Source organism: Podarcis pityusensis, assembly GCF_964106645.2.
Source record: "Podarcis pityusensis genome assembly, chromosome: 4".
Taxonomy (NCBI): Eukaryota; Metazoa; Chordata; class Lepidosauria; order Squamata; family Lacertidae; genus Podarcis; species Podarcis pityusensis.
In genome coordinates, this window is record NC_138027.1 from 1,566,680 (window position 1) to 1,588,205 (window position 21,526).

The following is a 21,526-nucleotide window of genomic DNA, read 5'->3' on the forward strand; positions in this document are numbered from 1 at the left end:
AGAGGCTGGAGCGACTCCCCTCTTGATGGAGTTTTGCAGCATTCTTGGGTTAGAGGAAAAGCAGCTCAGTCAGTAGAGCACGAGACTCTTAATCTCGGCGTCTCTTTTGAGCCCCACAACGGGCAAAAAAAGATTCCATCATTGCAGGACTAGATGACCCTGGCGCTCGCTTCCAACGGTGCCATTCCATGGTTCATGATAGAAGTTTGTGGAATGACGCACGGTGTGAGAGAGTGGGGAGAGAAAGCTTTTTTTCCTCCCTCCCTCATAACACTAGAACTCAGAGGGGACATCCGAGGAAGCCGTTGGATTTAAAAATCTGCCCTGAATCTGTGGGACTCCTGCCTCAGGAGGCAGGAATGGCCACCAACCGAGATGACTTTAAAAGAGGAGTGGACAAGTTTGTGGAAGATAAGACTCTGGCTTTTGGCCAGGATGGATCTGCTCTCCCTCCACATCAGAGGCAGGGATGCTTCTGAAGGCCAGTTGTTGGAAACTGCAGGAGGACGCTCAGGTCTTACTTGAGTGCATCCATCTGGCTGGCCACTGTGAGAAGAGAATCCTGGACCAGATGGGCTCCATTGGGCCTGATCCAGAAGGCTCTTCTTATCTTCTCAGGGTTGAATTGAATTGAATTGATTTTTATTATTTCGGTCACAGACCAGTTCCAGCCCACATACAATATCAAGGAAGTCATAAAACACGATAGGGATACATTTGAATTTGCAATTAGGTATAATAGGGACAATACAGATATAGGAATAGTCAAAAAATATATAAATTAAAACTTAGTCGCTAACATATAACCTAAAATTATCATTTAAAACCTTAATCATTATGACAGCACCGCTTGTTTCCTAAGTTTTATGGCAATCACACAGAATTTGGCTACCTTTAACCTGATCTCAGGATCCTTGTCCTCTACCAGGGATTTTAGACATTGAAGTTCGGATTCATTTGGAGATTTTTGCACAGCAGGGGTAATACATACTGAGCGTATATCCCCATAAAAATGGCAGCATAACAAGGCATGAGAGACAGTTTCTACCTCCATCAAGCCACAGGGGCAGACTCGTTCCACGTATTATGGATTACCCTCAAATCTGCCCTGCAATAAGGCAGATGGCAGCCCTCTCTTTCAAGACCTTCGCTGCCCACTGAAATGTCCTCCTCAGCATCCCAGAAGAAGGAGCTTTGTTGTGGCAGCTACATCTTAGGGATGGGACACAGAGGCGTAGGAAGGTCAGGTGGTACCCAGTGCCGAAAACTTCTTGTCACCCCCACACACATTTATTTATTTATTTTTTGTCTGCAAAAATGGCTTTACGTTACTTCATATTTTCTTACAAAGGAATGTGGATTCCGAGCCTCTGGTAACAAGTAGGCGACTATGGACAGATACTTTTAAATCTACAGGATGGATTGTGTTTTAGCTTGCGTTGTTTTATTTCTATTTCTATTTATTGTTTATTTATTTAATAAAATTTATTTTAAAAAACCTGAAAATTGGTTTACCAAAACAAAACAAAAAAACCACAGCAGTAAAATCAAGAAAAATTAACAATCTTACTTTAAAATATACAAAAGCTAAAATATTAAGATTAAAATTGCTTCCTAAGCACCTAGGTATGCTTGCCTATGGAAGAATGCTTCTAGCAGGTGTCCGAAAGAGTCTAGCAAAGGCACGTGCTTTGTTGAAATTTCAGCCTTCACGACATAGGAAAACGGCTAAGTATACAGCTATTTTTGTGGAGGAGGGCCAAGATATTAACTGATATGCATGAAATTTCATATGTAGCTATATAATCCCTAGTGTAGTAAGATAAGACCTTTGGAGAAGGCATTTTTTTTTTAAAAAAAAGTTTTTTAAGAACCGCCCTAGTAGGGCAGTAATTGTTCCTTGATAATTTGTCAACCCCCGCTCTGTGATGGCGCCTGGGGCGGCCCGCCCCCCCCTTTCCTATGCCCCTGATGGGACAACCAAGGCTCATGGGTGGCGTATTCCTTCACCTGCCTCACCTGGTCGCCAGGTAGGAGAACGATAGCTGGAGAGGTGGGTGTGAGATGGACGCACAGAAACTGGCTTGCTCCGTGCTGGGGCGACGCTGGGGGTTCACACTACGATGCGATATGATATCTTTATTGTCATTGTCCCATACAAAACAACGAAATTGAAAAATCTACATCAGACATTCAAAAAAACCCACAAGCCTGCTATCCCAGCTATCCCAACCTGGTTAGCCCCCTAAAAATTCTGATACCCCATAATGAAATACAATATACTCCCATACAGACTCCTTGCAATGAGTTTAAAACCAAAATTGCATTTGGGTAGAAACTGTTTCTAGTCCTAGTCTTTATAACCACAAGAGACCAGGGCCTTGAGGGACTTGACATCTTTCCGCAGGGCCTGCAAGACAGAGCTGTTCCACCTGGCCTTTGGTTTGGACTCAGTCTGACCCTTATGTTTCCCTCCCCTTATGGTCTTGATTTATCGGCCACTTTTAAAATGAGGCTGCATTTTAAATTGCATTTTAACCTGTATTTTAAATTGGGTTTTTCTTTTCCCCCTATTATGTTTTTACTGTGATTTTATTGGTGTTGACCGCCCTTAGCCCGGCTCTGGCAGGGTATAAATAAAATTTATTATTATTATTATTATTATTTTATTATTATCTTTCTTGGATGCTTAAGCTGTGCTTCCTGCCTCGCAGGGGGCTGGACTAGAGGACCCCTGAGTTCCCCTCCAGTTGTCCACTTCCATGATTCTAGGTCTAGATGCACCCCTGGCCTGATCCTGCAGGATTTCCTCTCCAGCTCCGCCATGTTTCCCCTCTGCTCTGAATCCCCAGGTGTGACACGAGAGGCACCATGTCACTCTCCAACTGGACGGAGGGCGAGGAGACTCCGCAGATCTTCATCCTGAGGGACATCCCTGGACTGGGCTCTGCGCACAGCTGGCTGATGCTCCCACTGGGCGCCATGTACCTCGTCTCCTTCGTGGGCAACTCCACCATTCTGGCCGCCATCCGCGCAGGGCAGGGTCTCTGTGCCCCCATGTACCTCCTCCTGGCCATGCTGGCGCTGGCTGACCTGGCGCTCTCGGCCTCCACGCTGCCCTCCATGCTCAGCGTCTTCCTCCTGCGCTCCGGGGCGGTGAGGGCCGAGGCCTGCTTTGCCCAGCTCTTCTTCATCCACACCTTCTCGGTCACGGAGTCCGCCATCCTGCTGGCCATGGCCTTTGACCGCTTCGTGGCCATCTGGAACCCTCTGAGATACACCTCCATCCTGACCGGCTCCGCCACCGCCAAGATGGGCCTGGCCATCGTCCTCCGGGCTGTGATCCTGCACCTGCCTCTGCCCTTCATGCTGCGCAGGCTCAAATACTGTGGGGCCAAGGCGCTCTCGCACTCCTACTGCGTCCACCCGGACGTCCTCAAGGTGGCCTGTTCGGACACTCGCCCCAACAGCGCTTATGGCCTCTTTGTCCTCCTCTCCACGCTGGGCCTGGACTCCGTCCTCATCCTGCTTTCCTACGGCCTGATCCTGAGGACCGTGCTGAGCATCGCCACATGGAGGGAGCGCCTGAAGGCCCTCAACACCTGCGTCTCCCACCTCTGCGCCGTTCTCCTCTTCTACACGCCGCTCCTGAGCCTCTCCATGATCCACAGGTTTGGGAAGAAGAGGAAGGCGTCTCCCCAGGTCTACCTGCTGCTGTCCTACCTGCACTTCCTCCTCCCTCCAGTCCTCAACCCCGTCATCTACAGCGTCAAGACCAAGGAGATACGCAGGAGGGTCCTTGGGATGCTCTGCCGCAAGGGCTCAGGGGCCAGGCGCCGACTGTGAGAGTGGCTTGGTCATGGTCAATTCTGTGTCCAGGGCAGCTGTTTACCAGCCCCATCTGGTATGCAGGCTGAGACTGTCTCGCCAGAGTGGTGCATGCTCTATCTCCTGCTTGGACTACTGCAATGCACTCTCCGTGGGGCTACCTTTGAAGGTGACCCGGAAACTACAACTAATCCAGAATGCGGCAGCTAGACTGGTGACTAGGAGTGGCTGCCGAGACCACACAACACCGGTTCTGAGAGATCTGCATTGGCTCCCAGTATGTTTCTGAGCACAATTCAAAGTGTTGGTGCTGACCTTTAAAGCCCTAAATGGCCTCGGCCCAGTATGCCTTAAGGAGCATCTCCACCTCCATCGTTCTGCCCGGACACTGAGGTCCAGCGCCAAGGGCCTTCTGGTGGTTCCCTCACTGCAAGAAGCCAAGTTACAGTGAACCAGGCAGAGGGCCTTCTCGGTGGTGGCGCCCGCCCTGTGGAACACCCTCCCACCAGATGTTAAAGAAAACAACAACAACCAGTCTTTTAGAAGACATCTGAAGGCAGCTCTGTTTGGGGAAGCTTTAAATGTTTAATAGACTATTGTATTTTAATGTTTTATGATGTTAGCCACTCTGAGCCTGGCCTCGGCTGGGGAGGGTGGGATACAAATGAAAATTATTATTATTATTTTCCAAAGCCTGGTCACCACTGCTGCCTCCAGAGCCCCCTAGATGATCCTCCTGCCCTCCGGGGGGGGGGGGGCCTCCTACCCCAGGCCTAGAGGGTTGGGGCTCACTCAGTAAAAACAACCTGGACAATATGAACAAAAACGGGACAACTTTATTCAGCCAATAAACACCAGACACAGCATTTAAATTAACATAGTAGCTAAGACCTGGTGGAAAAAAACCCCCATACAAATCAAATATTTCTATACACCAAAAAAGAAAGGTAAAAGGGTGTGGGGGGGGGGGCGGCTGGGTTCAGAGGGATTCAGCAGGAGCCTGCAAAAGGAGAGAAATTTTCCAAAACGTGCTTTTCCTTGAGTTGCAAAACAATATAACCGTGTAGAAAGACAGAATGAGAATCCTGTTCTTTATCCTGGGAGGCTCCTGTCCAGCACCCCCCCCCCAGGGAAATGAGGACGGCCTCTGCCTGGGGACCCCCTGGCCCCAAAAAGGAAAACAAAGGACCGGCAGCGGCAGAAGATTAAGGACTCTGGCCAGGCTGCCTTTGGAAGAGGCACCAGAAACCAGAGACTCAGAGGAGCCCTGGTGGGGGCGGCAAGAAGGACTTTGACCCCCATCCTTAGGGGAGAGAGGCCCCAGAGAGGCGCCCCCCCATGGGAGCAGCCAGGAGCTGGAAGGAGGAGGAAGCAGCCCTGCACCCCCCTCTGCCCATCCAGTCAAAAGACGAGGATGCAGAAAACCGACCTGCGTCTTGCAAGAGCGGAAAGAGAGACGAGGGGGCTTCACTTGGGGGGAAGACTTTGAATGCTGATAAAACTTTGGCTGAGATGGGGACTTTGGGCTGGATTTGAAACCCCCCCCCCCTTTTTTAAATAGGAAGCAGCAAGACTCAAATTCTCGGTGTCTTTTAGAGCGGCGTCGCCAGCAAGCCCTGAGCTCCAGCTTCCCAGTCGCCCTTGGGGCCAGACGCTACTTCTTCTGCACGCTGCTGCAGAGCTGCGCAAGGTGAGTCTGGAAGGAGGAAGAAGCAGAGGGAAGTCAAGTGGCTGAACGTCCCTCTCCCCCCCCAGGCAGGAACCACAGAGTCGTTGGAAGGGACCCTCAGGGGTCATCTAGCCCAGCCCCCTCCCACAAAAGGGGACGGCTCCATGCCCACTGGGAGGCCAGCGACCCATCGAGTCCAGCATCCTGTCCTCACAGTGGCCAAATGTCCTTGTCAACCTAGGGACCCAGATAGACTGCCCCTGGACCTGGAGGCTCCATAAGGGCACCAGAAGAGGAGCTTGGTGGATCAGGCCCATAGCCCATGCAGCCCAACATGCCGCCCTCACAGTGGCCCATCATGGCAAAGCTGCAAGCTGGAGCTAAGCGTAAGAGCAACTCTCCCAGGACTCATGTTCCCATGTGGTGGGGGTGTAAATATGTACAGTTTTGGGGGGCAAAGGGACCAGAGGTACTATTATTATCAATTTATGATGGGGTGGAAGGTTTGCAGGCTATGAAGGACTTGCTCACAAAATCATCCACAGCTGCACGAGATATTATAACTAGGAAGTGGAAGGGGCAAGGTGAATATAAAATGGAAGAATGGTACGAAGGGGGGGGGGATATACCGTATTTTTCACTCTATAAGACACACCAGACCACAAGACGCACCTAGTTTTTGGAGGAGGAAAACAAGAAAAAAAAATTCTGAATCTCAGAAGCCAGAACAGCAAGAGGGATCGCTGCACAGTGAAAGCAGCAATCCCTCTTGCTGTTCTTGCTTCTGGGATAGCTGCGCAGCCCGCATTCGCTCCATAAGACGCACACACATTTCCCCTTACTTTTTAGGAGGGAAAAAGTGAGTCTTATAGAGCAAGAAATACGGTAGCTATTCGTGAGAAATTAACATGTGGCTCAGGACCTCCAAGGTGTTGTCATTTGTAGACCGTAAGGTCCTCCGCGGGGCATACCGAGAGAGGTGGTCCCATAGGTACATGGGTCCTAGGCCGTGAAGGGCTTGAAAGGTGAAAACCAGCACTTTAAACGTGACCCTGTACTCCACCGGGAGGCAGTGCAACTGGAAAAACACTGGGTGAATATGCTCTCATGGCAGAGACCCCGTGTGGAGCCTCGCTGCAGCATTCTGCACCCGCTGGAGTTTCTGGGTCAGCTTCAAGGGCAGCCCCACATAGAGCGAGTTACAATGATCAAGCCTGGAGGTGACCGTCACGTGGATCACAGTGACCAGATCAGGGCGAGGAAGGTAAGGGACCAACTGCTTAACAGTTAAACTCTGTGCTGCATGAATAAGTCCTCCCTCTCCGCCGTCCTAAATCCCACCCTCCCTTCCAGGGCAGAATCTGCAAACTGCTCTCCCCATCAGGAATGGGCTGGGAGGAAGCCGAGGGCAAGATCCCACCCCTTCCGCCAACCCTTGCGCTCTTCCAGCTCAAGAGGAGACCGTTCCCACTCCAGAGCTCCACCTGGTACGTAGGCTGAGACCCTATCTGCCTGTGGACTGTCTCGCCAGAGTGGTGCATGCTCTAGTTATCTCCCGCTTGGACTGCTGTAATGTGCTCTACGTGGGGCTACCTTTGAAGGTGACTCGGAAACTACAACTAGTCCAGAATGCAGCAGTTAGACTGGTGTCTGGGAGCAGCCGCCGAGACCATATAACACCGGTCTTGAAAGACCTACATTGGCTCCCAGTACGTTTCTGAGTACAATTCAAAGTGTTGGTGCTGACCTTGAAAGTCCTAAACGGCCTCAGTCCAGTATACCTGAAGGTACGTCTCCACCCCCATCGTTCTACCCGGACACTGAGGTCCAGCACCGAGGGCCTTCTGGTGGTTCCCTCACTGCAAGAAACCAAGTTACAGGGAACCAGGCAGAGAGCCTTCTCGGTAGTGGCACCCGCCCTGTGGAATGCTCTCCCATCAGATGTCAAAGAGATAAACAACTACCTGACATTCAGAAGACATCTTAAGGCAGTCCTGTTCAGGGAAGCTTTTAATGTGTGACATCTTAATGTATTTTTGGTCTTTGTGGAAGCTGCCCAGAGTGGCTGGGGAAACCAAGCCAGATGGGTGGGGTATAAATAATAAATTATGATTACTTTTATTATTATTACAGAGAAGGGAGGAAGGATCCTGGGAAAGAGGGTGGGGGGCTTCCAGGCAGGAGCAGCGAGGCGGCCCACCCGCCACCGGCAGAGACTTACCGAGAGTTTCTTCACCCTCCCCAGCACCTCCGAGTCCAAGCGCCGCAGGTCCGTGGTGGAGAGTTCGCTGGCTCGGATGCAGACGCTCTGGGCAGGGCGAGAGGAGAAGCGAGTTACTCCATGTGGCCGCTTGGGATTTGAGGGGAAAGGCTTTGGAAGGAAGTCTGGCAGGTGAGAAATGAACGGCTCCAAGCGGGCGGGAAGCATCCTGCCTCTTCCGCCAATCCGAAAGAACGAGGTGGGCACGTTCCAAAGCGCATGAACCTAAGAAGAGCCTCCTGGCTGCTGGATCAAGCCCATCGTGCCCAGTGTCCCTGTTCCCACAGCGGCCAAATCCCCCTAGGAAGCCAGGTAGACTGCCTCTGGCGCTGGAGGGGGCTAATCCAGCCCAGAACCCTCTTCCCACAGAGGCCAGTCAGATGCCCGTTATGGGATCCGAGCGCAAGAGCAACTCTCCTCCAGTTTCCCAAGAACTGGGATTCGGAAGCATTTACGGCCTGCAACCTCGGAGTCAGAGCAGAGCCCCTCTGGCTGTCGATGGTACTCTTTGCCAGCCGAAGCAGCTGTCGCCGCCTGCTAGGGACCACGACGAGCGCCTGGCACCTGTGCCCGCCCCCCTCCCAACACTCCCGTCTCCCCTGGTCCTGGGCTTCCTCTGCTGCAGGGCATGGATCCGGGCCTTACCTCCCCTCGGCCGGAGGGAAGCGTGATGATGACATCGCTGCTGTCGGCAAGGGGGCTGCCGTTGGCGGACACGCTGAAGACCCGTTCGTGCGCCGCCGGGGTCCGCAGGCCGGGCGTCTTGAAGATGCTGCAGAGGATACATGGAAGGCCGCGTGAGGAGCTCCCCTGGCGCGCCCATTGCCATGACAGGCACAACAAAGGCAGCCTCTCTCGTCTCTGCTTGGTGGGGTTGTGAGGAATGCGTAAAGAAAAGGAATCCTACATTTGCCTCTCCCACAGCCTGCAAGGAATCTGGGGTAAGTAACATCTGATTGGTTGAAAGGTTTTTTTGGAGGGTGTGTGTGTGTGTGTGTGTGTGTTATATGGAACTTTTTATTCTCAGAGCTCCTTGCGCCCCTGAGGGCTTCCAGCACAGGTTTACGCTCCTCTTTCTCCCTCATTTCTTGCAAGGCCTTGGCAGCAGACGACACCTGGGCTCAGAGATCGGCATCATTTCTTTTTTTATGTTCTGTTTCCATTTTTTAAAAGAATATTCTTATACATTCAGATCATTTTCAATTTCTACACTTCTGGGATTACAGTGGATGCTCGGGTTGTGAACGTGATCCGTGTGGGATGCACGTTCACAACCCGCAGCGTCCACAACCCTCAGCGGCGTGTCTGCGTATGCGCGGGTTGCGATTCAGCTCTTCTGCGCATGCGCGACCACCGAAACCCTGAAGTAACCCATTCCAGTACTTCTGGGTTTCGGCGGTCCACAACCCGAAAAAATGCAACCTGAAGCATCTGTAACCCAAGGTATGACTGTACTTAAATCCCTCAGACTTCCCCCCCCCCCCGCCTGGTTTCCAATTTCCCCCTATTTTTATTGCATCTAATTACGTTTTTCCAATCCATTTTATCATATTTTTCACCTTAAATCATATTACATTATAAGCCATATAACAATCCTGCTAACATTTTTAAGTATCTGCAGTGGTCCTTAAGATATTCTATAATTTCCCCCCACTCTTGACTAAATTTCTTAGCATCTTGCAGTCTGATCTTCACGGTCATCTTTGCCATTTTGGCGTAGTCCATCACCTTGGTCATCTACTCTTCTTCGGCTGGGACTGAGATCGGCACCAGTTTGCGACTGGGCCAAGTTCAAGGCCTTTCCATTAGCATAGAAAACCCTTAACTGCTTGGGATCAGTTTACCCGCGAGATCCCCTTATCCCACAGGCGCCTACACGACCCCTTCAGTCAGTGGAATGGGCCCATAATACCTCTCTGAATTTGCAATAACTCAATCATTTAGTATGGCAGCACGGAGCCTTTGGAACTCCCTGCCTCTTGAGATCAGGCAGGCGTCTCCCCCCTACCTCTTCTGGCACCCGCTAAAAACATCCCTGTAAATTTCATGAAATAAATGTTAAACAAGCCAAGAAGGCCAAACCCAGAGCGATCACCCTGGAAGAGGAGTTTTGCCCACAAATGCCAGGCAGCCAAGAAGGGGCAGCAAGGGGTATGTGTGTGTGTGCCCCCCACCTGGAGCCTCGACTGCAGCAGCTCTCGGAGCCTGGCCCCTCCCAGTGCACACTCAGTTCCCAGGTGGGCAGGGAGAGGGCTCACCTGGGGTCAAACTTGGGAGTGGGTGCCACAGTCAGGCCCTGTTGGATTGTCTGTCCAGCCGGGGTGGTAAACTTCACTTTGCTTCCCCTGTTAAAAAAAAGAAGAGAGCCATGGGGATGCAAAATTGCAAGAGGAGCCCAACCGCTGCATCGCAGCAAGGGCACACCGCCCAACTTTTTCAGACCCTAAACCAGGACATGCGTCTTCTGGGAGCTGTGTGAGATCATTGCCCTGAAAAAGCGCTTTTTTTGCAGGGGTGAGCGCAGCATACAAACTGGCTGCCGTGATCTTGCGCAAGGAAACAGAACGTCCCATTTTCCTGACAAGACAGGACTGTTTGGGGGAACAGGAGGCAGGCAGGTGTGGAAGACTCCCTGTCCTGAATGGGGTGACTGTGCCCCTGAAGGACTAGGTGTGCAGCCTGGGAGTCATTCTGGACTCACAGCTGTCCATGGAGGCGCAGGTCAATTCTGTGCCCAGGGTGGCTGTTTATCAGCTCCATCTGGTACGCAGGATGAGACCCTCCCTACCCAGTCTCACCAGAGTGGTGCATGCTCTAGTTATCTCTTGCTTGGACTACTGCAATGCGCTCTATGTGGGGCTACCAGAATGCAGCAGTCAGACTGGGAACTGGGAGCGGCCGCCAAGACCATATAACACCGGTCCTGGAAGACCTACATTGGCTCCCAGTATGTTTCCGAGCACAATTCAAAGTGTTGGTGCTGACCTTGAAAGCCCTAAACAGCCTCAGCCCAGTAGACCTGAAGGAGCGTCTCCACCCCCATCGTTCTGCCCGGACACTGAGGTCGATCGCCAAGGGCCTTCTGGCGGTTCCCTCACTGCGAGATGCCAAGTTACAGGGAACCAGGCAGAGGGCCTTCTTGGTGGTGGCGCCCGCCCTGTGGAACGCCCTCCCATTAGATGTCAAAGAGAACAACTACCAGACTTTCAGAAGACATCTGACGGCAGCCCTGTTTAGGGAAGCTTTTAATGTTTGACAGACCCACTGTATTTTAATGTTTTGTTGGAATCTGCCCAGAGTGGCTGGGGAAACTCAGCCAGATGGGTGGGGTATAAATAATAAATTATTATTATTAATTATTATTATTCCTAGGGCGCTTGGAAGGTACGCAAGAGATACACTCTGCTCCCGCGATTCCCAGAAACCTCCAGCCGGAGAGCTGCCATGGCTGGTGGCCTTCGAGAGCCCTCTGTGGACGCATGAACCCCACGACCGGGACAGGGAGGGTCTCTCGGGAGGGAGCCCCCTACCCAACCCCGCCCTGCCCTTACCTTCTGCTGAAGCGGGTAGACCTGGCCGATGGAGGCCTGGGCTTTCGGGCCGACGCCTTTGCCTGAAATGCAGAAGTCCAGGGTTGTAAAGACTGCGGAGAGAATAACTGGGTGCACTCTTCCCACCTTGGATCAAATCTATGCTTCCAGGTGCCATAAGAAAGCTGCAGAGAGAGCGCAGGATAGTGCGCACCCCGGAAATGATCTCTTTCAGCTTCTGCCTTCTGGAAGAAGGTACAGGGTTATAAAGACTAAGACGAGCCGCCTGAGAAAAAGTTTCTATCCAAATGCGATTTTGGTTTTAAACGCAGTGTAAGGAGTCTCTGTGGGAGTATACTGTATTTTAAAAATGGGTTTAAAAATGGGTTTTTAAGGGGCTATCCAGGTTGGGATAGATAGGATAGTTGGTTTTGAATGTCTTATGTAGATTTTTTTCCCCCAATTTCGTTGTTCTGTATGGGACAATGACAATAAAGATATCATATCGTATCGTACTTCTGGCACTGCTCTTGGGATCCCTTCCAACCCCACAATTCTATGGAGTGGAGTTTTCAAGGAAGCAAAGTCTCCTGGGTGTCAGCAGGTATGTTAGGGTGCACCCCCCCCCCCGTTGCCTGAGCCTCACCTTCCCTGCTTTCTGCGGAAGAGCCTCACTTCCCGGCTGGGGTGCCGCAGGATCCTCGCTCTGCTGCCTGGACCTCTTGCCTGCAGGCAGAGGAGAAGACGGCCCCGACTCCTCGCTGATGGTCTCCGCGGCCTGGCGGGCTCTCTTGGCTGGGAGACATTGAAAACACAAGAGGAACACAGAGGGTGAGGCGTCATTCACCAGCACAGCGGAGGACAGGGAAACTCATGAGGAGACCGCTCTGGCCCTCCAGCCCCCAAGGCGGCCCTTCACTGACCTTTCCTGGCCGTTTTGAGAGGGGTCTGAATAGCTTCAGAGGCCAGTTTAGTGATCTCCAGCATGTCCAAGTCCACCTAAGAAATTAGACAGAAGACTTGTGTAACACATTGGAAGGAAGGAAGGGAGGGAGGAGTTCAGGCTACACTTGAGTAGGACCATGGCAGAGACACATGCCCGACTGGCATGTTCCCTCCTTCCTGGTCGTTTGTTTGGGAGCTTCAAAAGCTTTCTTCTGCCCAAACATCACAGCGACTGATGCCAACAGACACTGGCACACTTAGGGATCCGCAGAATTTGCACAATTTGAGTGGCAGACCTCAGCAACTCAGCATTTTGGCTAATCTACTTTATTTGCATATAAACACACACGGAGCACTGCAACATGGCTCCCTCTCTCTCTAGCATCAGACAGCAGAGAGAAAAAGAACAAAGGACAATAGTCCCACTTCACGGAACACAGTATCACAAACATCCTGTCTCCGTCACTTCCCACTCAGTGGAGTCAAAACATACACCGTCATGTGATAGACAAAAATCCCATGACTGCAATCATGGAGCAGGAATTCTAACAGTTTTGTGGAGGAAGCTGTCTGGGGAAAAACACTGCAAGTTCCACCTGGAATTTGGTGATGGGGGGGCGCCACCTACCGAGACGGCTTTCTCCAGGACTTGCTCGCATCCTCCGACACCTACAGAGAAAGCAAGCGCCGTGATCAGAACACAACCGGCAACCACCAAAGGAGAAAGAACAGCTGCAGCTTTGTCCTCCACAAGGGAAGGAGCTGAGCAACCAGCCAGAGAGAAGGGGGTGATTTCTTAGTGCAACATGCCACGCAGGAGGGATCCGGATAAGAGCTGCTCCTTGCCTGCGTTGCAGAGTGGCCTCTGCTGGGAGCTTAGAGCAGGATTACCAGATGTCCTCGGTTCCCGGGGACAGTTCCCAGATTTGCAAATCTGTCCCGGGGAAATGTGGCAGCGGTTGTCTCAGCAGCCCAGAGCCAACCTGGTAGCGCATTTGGCTCTGGCTGGCTTCAGGAGCCGCTCGCTGCCATGGCGCCTGCCATTTTCCCTTGCCGGAAGTCCCCATATGATGTGCGCAACACATCTGGGCTTCTGACTGCTGCTGCCACTGCCAAAGGGGAACTGGGGATGGCCGGTGGTACAGATCTCCTGCCCCCTTCCCCTTTTGTTTTGACTGATCGCGGGAGGCTCGGGAGTTGCGGGTGGGGAGCCGTTGCCCAGTTTTTTAAAAAACTCTGCACACTTATGTTTCACAGGGTGTGAAAGAAGGGCTTTGCACCTTTATACATTACGCATGTGTGCTTGGGCCCAGGGTCTTTTGCCTCACCATCCCCACTACTGACTCCCTATTGCTACTACTCAGCTTCAAAAACAAAAAAGTGCCCCTGGATTCATTGAAAAAAATCTGGTAGCCATAGCTTAGAGGGCCTGTGCTGCCCAATCACATTTATAACCCGCCTTTTCATCCCAGGAGCTCCAGCGTTTGATCCTCACAACGACCCTCCGAAGCAGGTTCAGCTGAGCCAAAGGCCCCAGGCAGGGATTTGGACTCTGCTCTCTCCCAGGTCCTAGGCACTAACCACTATGAAACGCTGCCTCTCCCGAACAGGAACATTCTCCCAGCAGAGGTTCAGCAGAGGCCCCCTCGCTACCCACTTCCTTTTTTGAGCCAGCAAGTCTTTGCAGCAGTTCTGTATTTTGATCAGTCGCCTGAACGATCGTCTGCATTTATTTGCTTTATTTTAAATGATGCTTTTTAGCCCAAAAGGCCTGGATGTAGGTTGTGATGTGGCAGTACAGAAATACTTTTCTAAATAAATCAGGGCAAGTTGCTTTTCACTGGCATCGGTCGGCCTCGGGGGGGGGGGGGGGAGACAATGGAACGGTGCGCCTTGCGGGGGGGGGGGGAGCCAAAATTAGTGTGCCAAATTTACTTTAGATTAAATAAGCTGGAGTTCTTGTTATTAAACATACCAAGAAAAAAGCACACCAAGAACTCAGGCCAATGTAAGTTTCAGTAGTGGGAGTGGTCCCTACTGACAAGTCAATAGTCAACAGTAACAAAAACTAATCCATTCAAAAGTATGTATTCTGACAATTAGAAGCCAGTAGTTGTTATCCCTGAGAAACGGGATATATTTATCCGAAAGTCTTCAAACTTTCACAACCCTTTAAAAATTAGCTGATGAAGGTGAATACATCAAAACAGGTCCCTATCCTGGCTCCTAATCCATAACTGACTTCTGCTCTATGATTGAAACTGAGTCTGCAAGCTGATAAATTATAAGGATCAACATTATTGTCGAATGAAAAAGAGAAAATCTTTGTAACGAATTATTGTGTTACACATATCTTTATGAGTTTGAGTTTGTGCTCTTTGTTAAGAGTTTGTAATCTCTACTTCAGTTTGTAATTCTTGTCAGAATACATACTTTTGAACGGATGTTTTCTTGGTAACTTTAGAGACATTCAAAGAGGGCTAGAAAGATATTTCTCCTCCGCCGCCTCCCCAAGGCTTCCTTCCCTGTTCGATTTGCTCTTGCGCAGACCAGAACTTCTGCGAAAGCTTTGGGCGCTCAGGACCCCTGGAAGCACCTGCACCCCGCAAGACCCCAGAAATTCACCCCCCCCCCAAAGCTCCATGCCCAATGCGTGTCAGAGCAAAGTACCGTAGAAGCTGAGCCAGTTTATGTCCCTCAGGGCCACGGGATGGCGGAAGATTTCCATGTCGTACATGTTGTCGATTTCCTTCAGGAGAACCTCTTCCTCCATCCGGATGCGGTCGATGCGCAACTTGACTAGGGAGGAAGCAGAGAAGAGGCACGAGGAAGAGAGGGGCTCCGGATCCGTAAGGGGAGCCCTGCCCATCTAAGTCCAGCCTCCTCCTCTCCCGGTGGCCAGCCAGCTGCCCTTAATGGGAAACCAGCAAGTGGGGTCTGGGCACGAGAGCAGCCTTCTCCCCACACTGCCCCACGGTTTCCAGGAGCCCTCCATAGCCCTCTCCTCCTCCAAGGATTTCTTTCAAAGCCATCTAAGTTGATGGCCAGCACTGCCTCCTGTGGGAGGGAGTTCCACAGTCTAACTCTCTAACCTGAATCTCCCAACATGGCAGCTCCATGGGATGCCATGATGCAGAATTTTTATAAACTTTAACAAACAGCAGCAGCAACGACAACAATTTATTATGCTCTGGGCGGCTCCCAACAGAATATTATTAATAATAATAAAGCAAAAAACCATCAAACATTCCCTAAACAGGGCTGCCTTCAGATGTCTTCTAAACATGAGGTGTTTATTTCCTTGACATCTGATGGGAGGGCGTTCCACAGGGCAGGCGCCACTACCGAGCAAGCCCTCTGCCTGGTTCCCTGTAACTTGGCTTCTTGCAGGGGGGGAACTGCCAGAAGGCCCTCGGAGCTGGACCTCCGTGTCTGGGCAGAACAATGGGGTGGAGATGCTCCTTCAGGTCTACTGGACCGAGGCCGTATAGGGCTTTAAAGGTCTCGAAAACCGCTCCCAGTCACCAGTCTAGCTGCCACATTCTGGATTAGTTGCAATTTCTGGCTCACCTTCCAAGGTAGCCCCACGGAGAGTGCATTGCAGTAGTCCAAGCAGGAGATAACCAGAGCATGCACCACTCTGGTGAGGGGATCTGCGGGCAGGTAGGGTCTCATCCTGCGTACCAGATGGAGCTGGTAAACAGCTGCCCTGGACACAGACTTGACCTGCACCTCCATGGACAGCTGTGAGTCCAAAATGACTCCCAGGCTGTGTACCTGGTCCTTCAGGGGCACAGTTGTCCCATTCAGGACCAGGGAGTCCTCCACACCCGCCCGCCTCCTCTCCCCCAAAAACAGTACTTCTGTCTTGTCAGGATTCAGCCTCAATCTGTTAGCCGTGATCCATCCTCCAATCACATCACCTCTTCCTCTAAACTAAAAAGTCCCAAATTCGGGAACTTTTCTTTGTAGCGCAGGGTGTGGGTGTGTTGGCTGCCTCCGCCTTCATCATTTTGGGTGCCCTTTTCCAACTCTACACTATCCCTTTTCAGGCGAGGCGACCAGAAGTGTCCCCAGTGCCCCAGAGATGCGTATAATGGTGTCACGAGAGCAACAGTTTCATTTGGCATGAAGCTCAGAGCAGAAGAAGCGCCCTTGAGTCCGGCAAGTAAGTGAGCACCTTACCTTCCCGGTTAAAATCCTTGAGAAACGCATCCACCTTTTTGCTTCTGACCGAGTTCTTGTTGCCGGCCCTCGAGTTTTTCTTCTTCTGAGGCATGGCGAGGAGATGAGTTCTAGGGGGAAAGACCCAAACGTTGTCACAGAAGGGGCAGAGCTGGGCTAAATCAGCCCCCAGCAAAAGAGGGCACAACCACACAGGGTAAGACATGGGCAGGATTTTAAGAACACTTGTAATTTCAGAAATAGTACAGGAAATTTGAGGTAAAGAAATAATTTGGAGTAGAAATGAGATGCAGTTGAAAAGAAAATTCAAGGAACTGGGGGGTGGGGTGAATCACGGGATTCGGAGAATCCCATTTTATGGATTCAATATTGTTTTTGTGTAAGGCTCCCTACCTTTTATCATTGGGGGCAGCAGAGAGAGGGAAACTGCTCTGTTAATCTACATTAAACACAACTTAGAAAGAATAAAAATTTCGAAGTCTTAGAACAAAGGAAGGAAGTCAAGATGTGTATATGTATGTAATGATTAGATTAGAATGATGGTATGGTTTTGTTTGTAGATGTCTGTGTTTGTGTGTGTTTTGTTCTTTTTTCTCTTGGGTGTTTTTTTCTTGTTTGTACTGTTTTATTTTAGATTCAGTGTTTGTAATTTTTGTTGTAATTTTGCATTGAAAATTAAAATAAAATAAAAAAGAGAGAGAGGGAAGCTGCTCTGATGGCTAGGGAACAGGCTACCCTGGAAAGTGGCAGATTCTCCTTCCTTGGAGGTTTTAAAGCAGGAGGGGGGGCAGGCCCCCTGCCAGGGATTATTTAGCTCTGCTTCCCGCATTGCAAGGGGGCTTGGACTAGATAACCTTTGGGGGCCCCTTCAACTACGTGATTCCAAATGCAGCCCTTTCTCTAGCAATCGGGTGCAAAAGAAGCCCTCATCACATCCCCATCCTTTCCCTGGGAAGATGAACATGCAATCAGCAGCAATGATAATACTGATAAGGACAAAATCTTGGGGGTGTGGTACTTAAACTGTCCCCCAACTTCGCTAGGGTCTCTCCCTGAGGGTTCAGAACGGGTCAGGGTCAAACAAGAGACGGCAGCCAGGCAAATGGAAGCCAAACAGCAGCTAGGAAACCCGGATTGTTTATTGCTGTGGCAAAGGAAACCAGGAAGAGTTCTGGCCTCCTTCCACCTGCCTTGCTCCACCCTCTAGTCTCTGCTCTCAATATGTAGTGTATTATTTTATGTACTGTGGTTTGCCGTTGTTTTATTTATTATAGCTTAGAAATTATTTATTGTAACTGTCAAGTGGATTTCTGTTTAACTTTTATATGTTGATATTATTATTTTATTCCTGCCAACCTAGCAGTTCAAAAGCACGTCAAAGTGCAAGCAGATAACTAGGTACCGCTCTGGCAGGAAGGTAAACAGCGTTTCCGTGCGCTGCTCTGGTTCGCCAGAAGTGGCTTAGTCATGCTGGCTACATGACCTGGGAGCTGTCTGCGGACACACGCCAGCTCCCTCGGCTTATAGAGCGAGATGAGTGCGCAACCCCAGAGTCGTCTGCGACTGGACTTAACGGTCAGGGGTCCCTTTACCTATTATTTTATACTATTCTGATAATGGTTGAATGTTACTTTTTTGATGTAGTTGCTTATTTTAAAGTTTTGTTTTATTATCACATTTTTGTATAGCATTAGATTGTTATAGGATGTACATTTTTTGTTCCTTCAGCTTGTAAACCACCTTGAGTATTGTAAGATAGAAAGACGGCATACAAATTAAAAATGAGGAGGAGGAGGAAGCAGCTCAGAACAAAGGGCACATGGCCTCTTCCCACAATTTCCCATAGCACATTTCACACAGCACGATCCAATCATCACAGAAAAGGCGTGTGAGGTCCAGACATGCCCCTGTCCCTCCTGCAGGCTCCCACTTCACACATGTCACTGTTTACGTATCCCTTGGCCAGGAAGGATCCCTGGCCCCTTCATTTGCTCTTCCACGGTCTCATCTAGAGAGCACGCTAAGGGTGGCCAAATTCTGTGCATCTGCCATAAAACTTAGGGAACAAGCTGTACTACCAAAATGATTAAGGTTTTAAATGACAATTTTAGGCTATATTTTAATGATCAAGATTTTAAACTGCTGCTATATCCGAATTGTCTCCGTTATACCCAATTGCAACCCAATGTATTCCTGTTGTGTTTTATTATTTTTCTGACATTGTAAGTGAGCCAGAACTGGTCTGTGACTGTAATAATAAAATTAAATTCCCTCTGACACCCCCTAGCCTGGTCCCTTTGTCAGGGCTGAACATCTGGGTTTGGCAGCTGGAGTGGGGGGCCGGAGGCTGAGGACCTGAGGGCACACCATGAGGATTTCGGAGTCCCTATTCCATCCAGGTCTGTATACTTGAAGCTCTGGTTTCCCCAGTAGTGATGTATGGAAGTGAGAGCTGGACCATAAAGAAGGCTGATCGCGGAAGAACTGATGCTTTTGAATTCTGGTGCTGGAGGAGACTCTTGAGAGTCCCATGGACGGCAAGAAGATCAAACGTATCCATTCTGAAGGAAATCATCCCTGAGTGCTCACTGGAAGGACAGATCATGTAGCTGAGGCTCCAATACTTTGGCCACCTCACGAGAAGAGAAGACTCCCTGGAAAAGCCCCTGATGTTGGGAAAGATGGAGGGCGCAAGGAGAAGGGACGACAGAGGACGAGATGGTTGGACAGTGTTCTCGAAGGGACCAGCATAAGTCTGACCAAACTGCGGGAGGCAGTGGAAGACAGAAGTGCCTGGCGTGCTCTGGTCCAGGGGGTCACGAAGAGGCGGACATGACTAAGCAACAAATTCCACCCAGGCCATGAGGAGTCAGGCCCCCTCCCTCCATCCTGCAACCACAGGATAGTATTATTATTATTATTATTATTATTATTATTATTATTATTATTGGCCCAATGATGTTTTTAATAAACTTTTTATGAGCGGGATATTTTCTTTCTCCCCCCCCCCCGCGACTTTGGGGATATATTTGGGGCTCAGGTGGGGGGCTCCCCTCCCCTCCCCTCCCCTCCCTCCTACCTGCCTCTTTCTCCTCCGCCGGTTCCCCGCCAGCTCCGCTCCGCCGCCTCCCCGGTTCAAACTTGGGCGCCTGCGACGCCGCAGCCAATCAGCGCGCCTCGAACGCCGGCTCGGCCAATGGGGAGGCGAGGCGGAAGAGCGGCCGCGCCGACTCCGGGCAGGAAGACTACGTTTCCCGGCATGCCGAGGCGCGACAGGGGCGGCGGCGCTCCGCTTAGAGCGCCTCTGGCGGCCGGGTGGGGAGATGCTGCTGCCGCCGCGCGGCGAGGGAAGCGGGGCGAAGGCGGGCGCCTCGGGGCAGAGACCTCCGCGCCATCGTGGCCGGCGCCTCTTGGGTTGGGGGGGGAGGAAGAGGGGGGTTATTTCCCCCTCCCTCTCTCTCTCCAGGCGCCCCGGAGGGAAGCGGCGGAGGCGGAGTGACTCCGTTTACACGGGGACTCCGGAGCGACTGCGCAGGGGAAGCGGAGCCGCGGGCGGCGGGGCGGGGTTCCCTCCCGGGGGGGCACAGCCGCAGGCTGGGGGGCTGCCTTGGCGTCGATGGGTCTCTATCTGCAGGTCTAACTCAGCTGAACTCCGGAGTGCCAAGTTGGAAGAAGATCCTGGAATTCTAGAGCAGGGAGGGCTGCTCTAAAAGGCGTTTCAAAAAAATTAAAAAAAAGTTTTGTTTTAAAGTCACATTTTTTTTGTTTTGTTTTAAAGATGTGTGGAGAACCCAACTGAAGAATGTAGAAATTGAAATTGAAATACTTGATTGTCACTTGTACAACTTGTATACAGTGGTACCTCGGGTTAAGTACTTAATTCGTTCCGGAGGTCCGTACTTAACCTGAAACTGTTCTTAACCTGAAGCACCACTTTAGCCTATGGGGCCTCCTGCTGCTTCCGTGCCGCGGGAGCACGATTTCTGTTCTCATCCTGAAGCAAAGTTCTTAACCTGAAGCAATATTTCTGGGTTAGCGGAGTGTGTAACCTGAAACATATGTAACCCGAGGTACCACTGTACAGTGAGATTACACGAGCACCCCCCACTCAGCTCTTTTAGTCTTAATTCCCCTCATTTACTGACACCCACCCACCAAACCCAAAAGTCAGTTGCCCTGTTGTTCTCTTTCATTCAGCAGCCTAACAGCCCACGGATAGAAGCTGTTCTTTACCCTGTTGGCGCGACTAATCCTGCTTCTATATCTTCTGCCCGAGGGCAGGAGATCAAGAAAGTGCCGGCCAGGGTGTGAATCGTCCCTGAGAATTTTCCTCACCTGAGGTAACGTTCTTCCGCTGTTTCATCCAGCGGATTCCCGGGACAGCCCATAATATCTTGTGCTGTAAAATATCTTGTCCACCACCTTCTGTAGGCACTTTCTATCAGTTGATGTCAGACCAGCGTCCCACACCATGATGCAGTATGAAAGGCACTTTCTATTGTGGACTGGTAGAAGGAGATCATCAGATGTTGATTGACATCGTTCTTCCGCAAGACTCTGAGGAGATGGAGTCTCTCTTGGGCTTTCTTAACCACATGGGTTGTATTGATTTTCCAGGTAAGGTCTTCACTGAGATAAACTCCAAGGACTCGACACAGCCCTCCCCGATGTCCAGCGGAACTAGTTCTCCTCTCTTCCTCCGAAAGTCCAACACCATCTCCTTTGCTTTGCTAAATGAGAAAGGGAGATGCCGGGACCCCAGGAAGAGTGTTGCTCTTGCGTCACAGGCAACCGCTTGGCCCCTGTGAGAACGGGAGAAGGAATGGACTCGGTGGCCTGATCCAGCCACCTCTTCTTCCGTCCTTATAGAACCTCCAGGTGCAGGGGCAGTCTGTGTGGATTCCTAGGTCCATGGGGGGGGCGGGTAACTGACCGCTGCAAGGAGAGGATGCCAGACTGGACATTCAGTGATGTGACTGGGAGAGGGTGCCTTTGGGGGCTGGCAGTGGGGCTGGCTTTGGGGAGCGTAGAATGGCAGAGTTGGCAGGGGTCCCATGTAGGAATCCCAGCTAAGAACTGAAATGCACCCAGAGGGCCTGTGGGGGGTGG

At 51.0% G+C, this 21,526-nt stretch overlaps 2 protein-coding genes across 2 annotated transcripts; one reads left to right on the forward strand and one right to left on the reverse strand.

Moving 5' to 3' along the window:
* Positions 1–2,871: 2,871 nt before the first annotated feature.
* LOC308476313 (olfactory receptor 51G2-like) lies at positions 2,872–3,846 on the forward strand (the record flags this gene model as incomplete). Its single annotated transcript, XM_081003853.1, has 1 exon — positions 2,872–3,846. One exon carries the CDS (start codon positions 2,872–2,874, stop codon positions 3,844–3,846), a length of 975 nt encoding a protein of 324 aa, XP_080859979.1.
* Positions 3,847–4,642: 796 nt separating this feature from the next.
* Positions 4,643–19,573, reverse strand: CDCA8 (cell division cycle associated 8). The gene is made up of 11 exons (XM_081002389.1): positions 19,497–19,573; positions 16,418–16,527; positions 14,903–15,031; positions 12,861–12,901; positions 12,211–12,286; positions 11,934–12,082; positions 11,309–11,370; positions 10,016–10,102; positions 8,403–8,529; positions 7,719–7,805; positions 4,643–5,524 (listed from the first exon to the last, which is right to left on the reverse strand). The coding sequence occupies exons 2-11, from the start codon at positions 16,509–16,511 to the stop codon at positions 5,483–5,485; spliced, it is 894 nt and encodes a 297-aa protein (XP_080858515.1). The 5' UTR covers positions 16,512–16,527; positions 19,497–19,573; the 3' UTR covers positions 4,643–5,482.
* Between the last annotated feature and the right edge of the window lie 1,953 nt (positions 19,574–21,526).

Bases quoted from the DNA above. Each gene is read 5' to 3' on its own strand.
- CDCA8 (XM_081002389.1), bottom strand. From the start codon at position 16,511: ATGCCTCAGAAGAAGAAAAACTCGAGGGCCGGCAACAAGAACTCGGTC. The intron at 12,287-12,860 runs GTAGGTGGCGCC...CTAATTTCTTAG, and splicing joins TCCTGGAGAAAGCCGTCTCG to GTGGACTTGGACATGCTGGA. The intron at 10,103-11,308 runs GTAAGGGCAGGG...TTTTTTTAACAG, and splicing joins TCTACCCGCTTCAGCAGAAG to GGGAAGCAAAGTGAAGTTTA.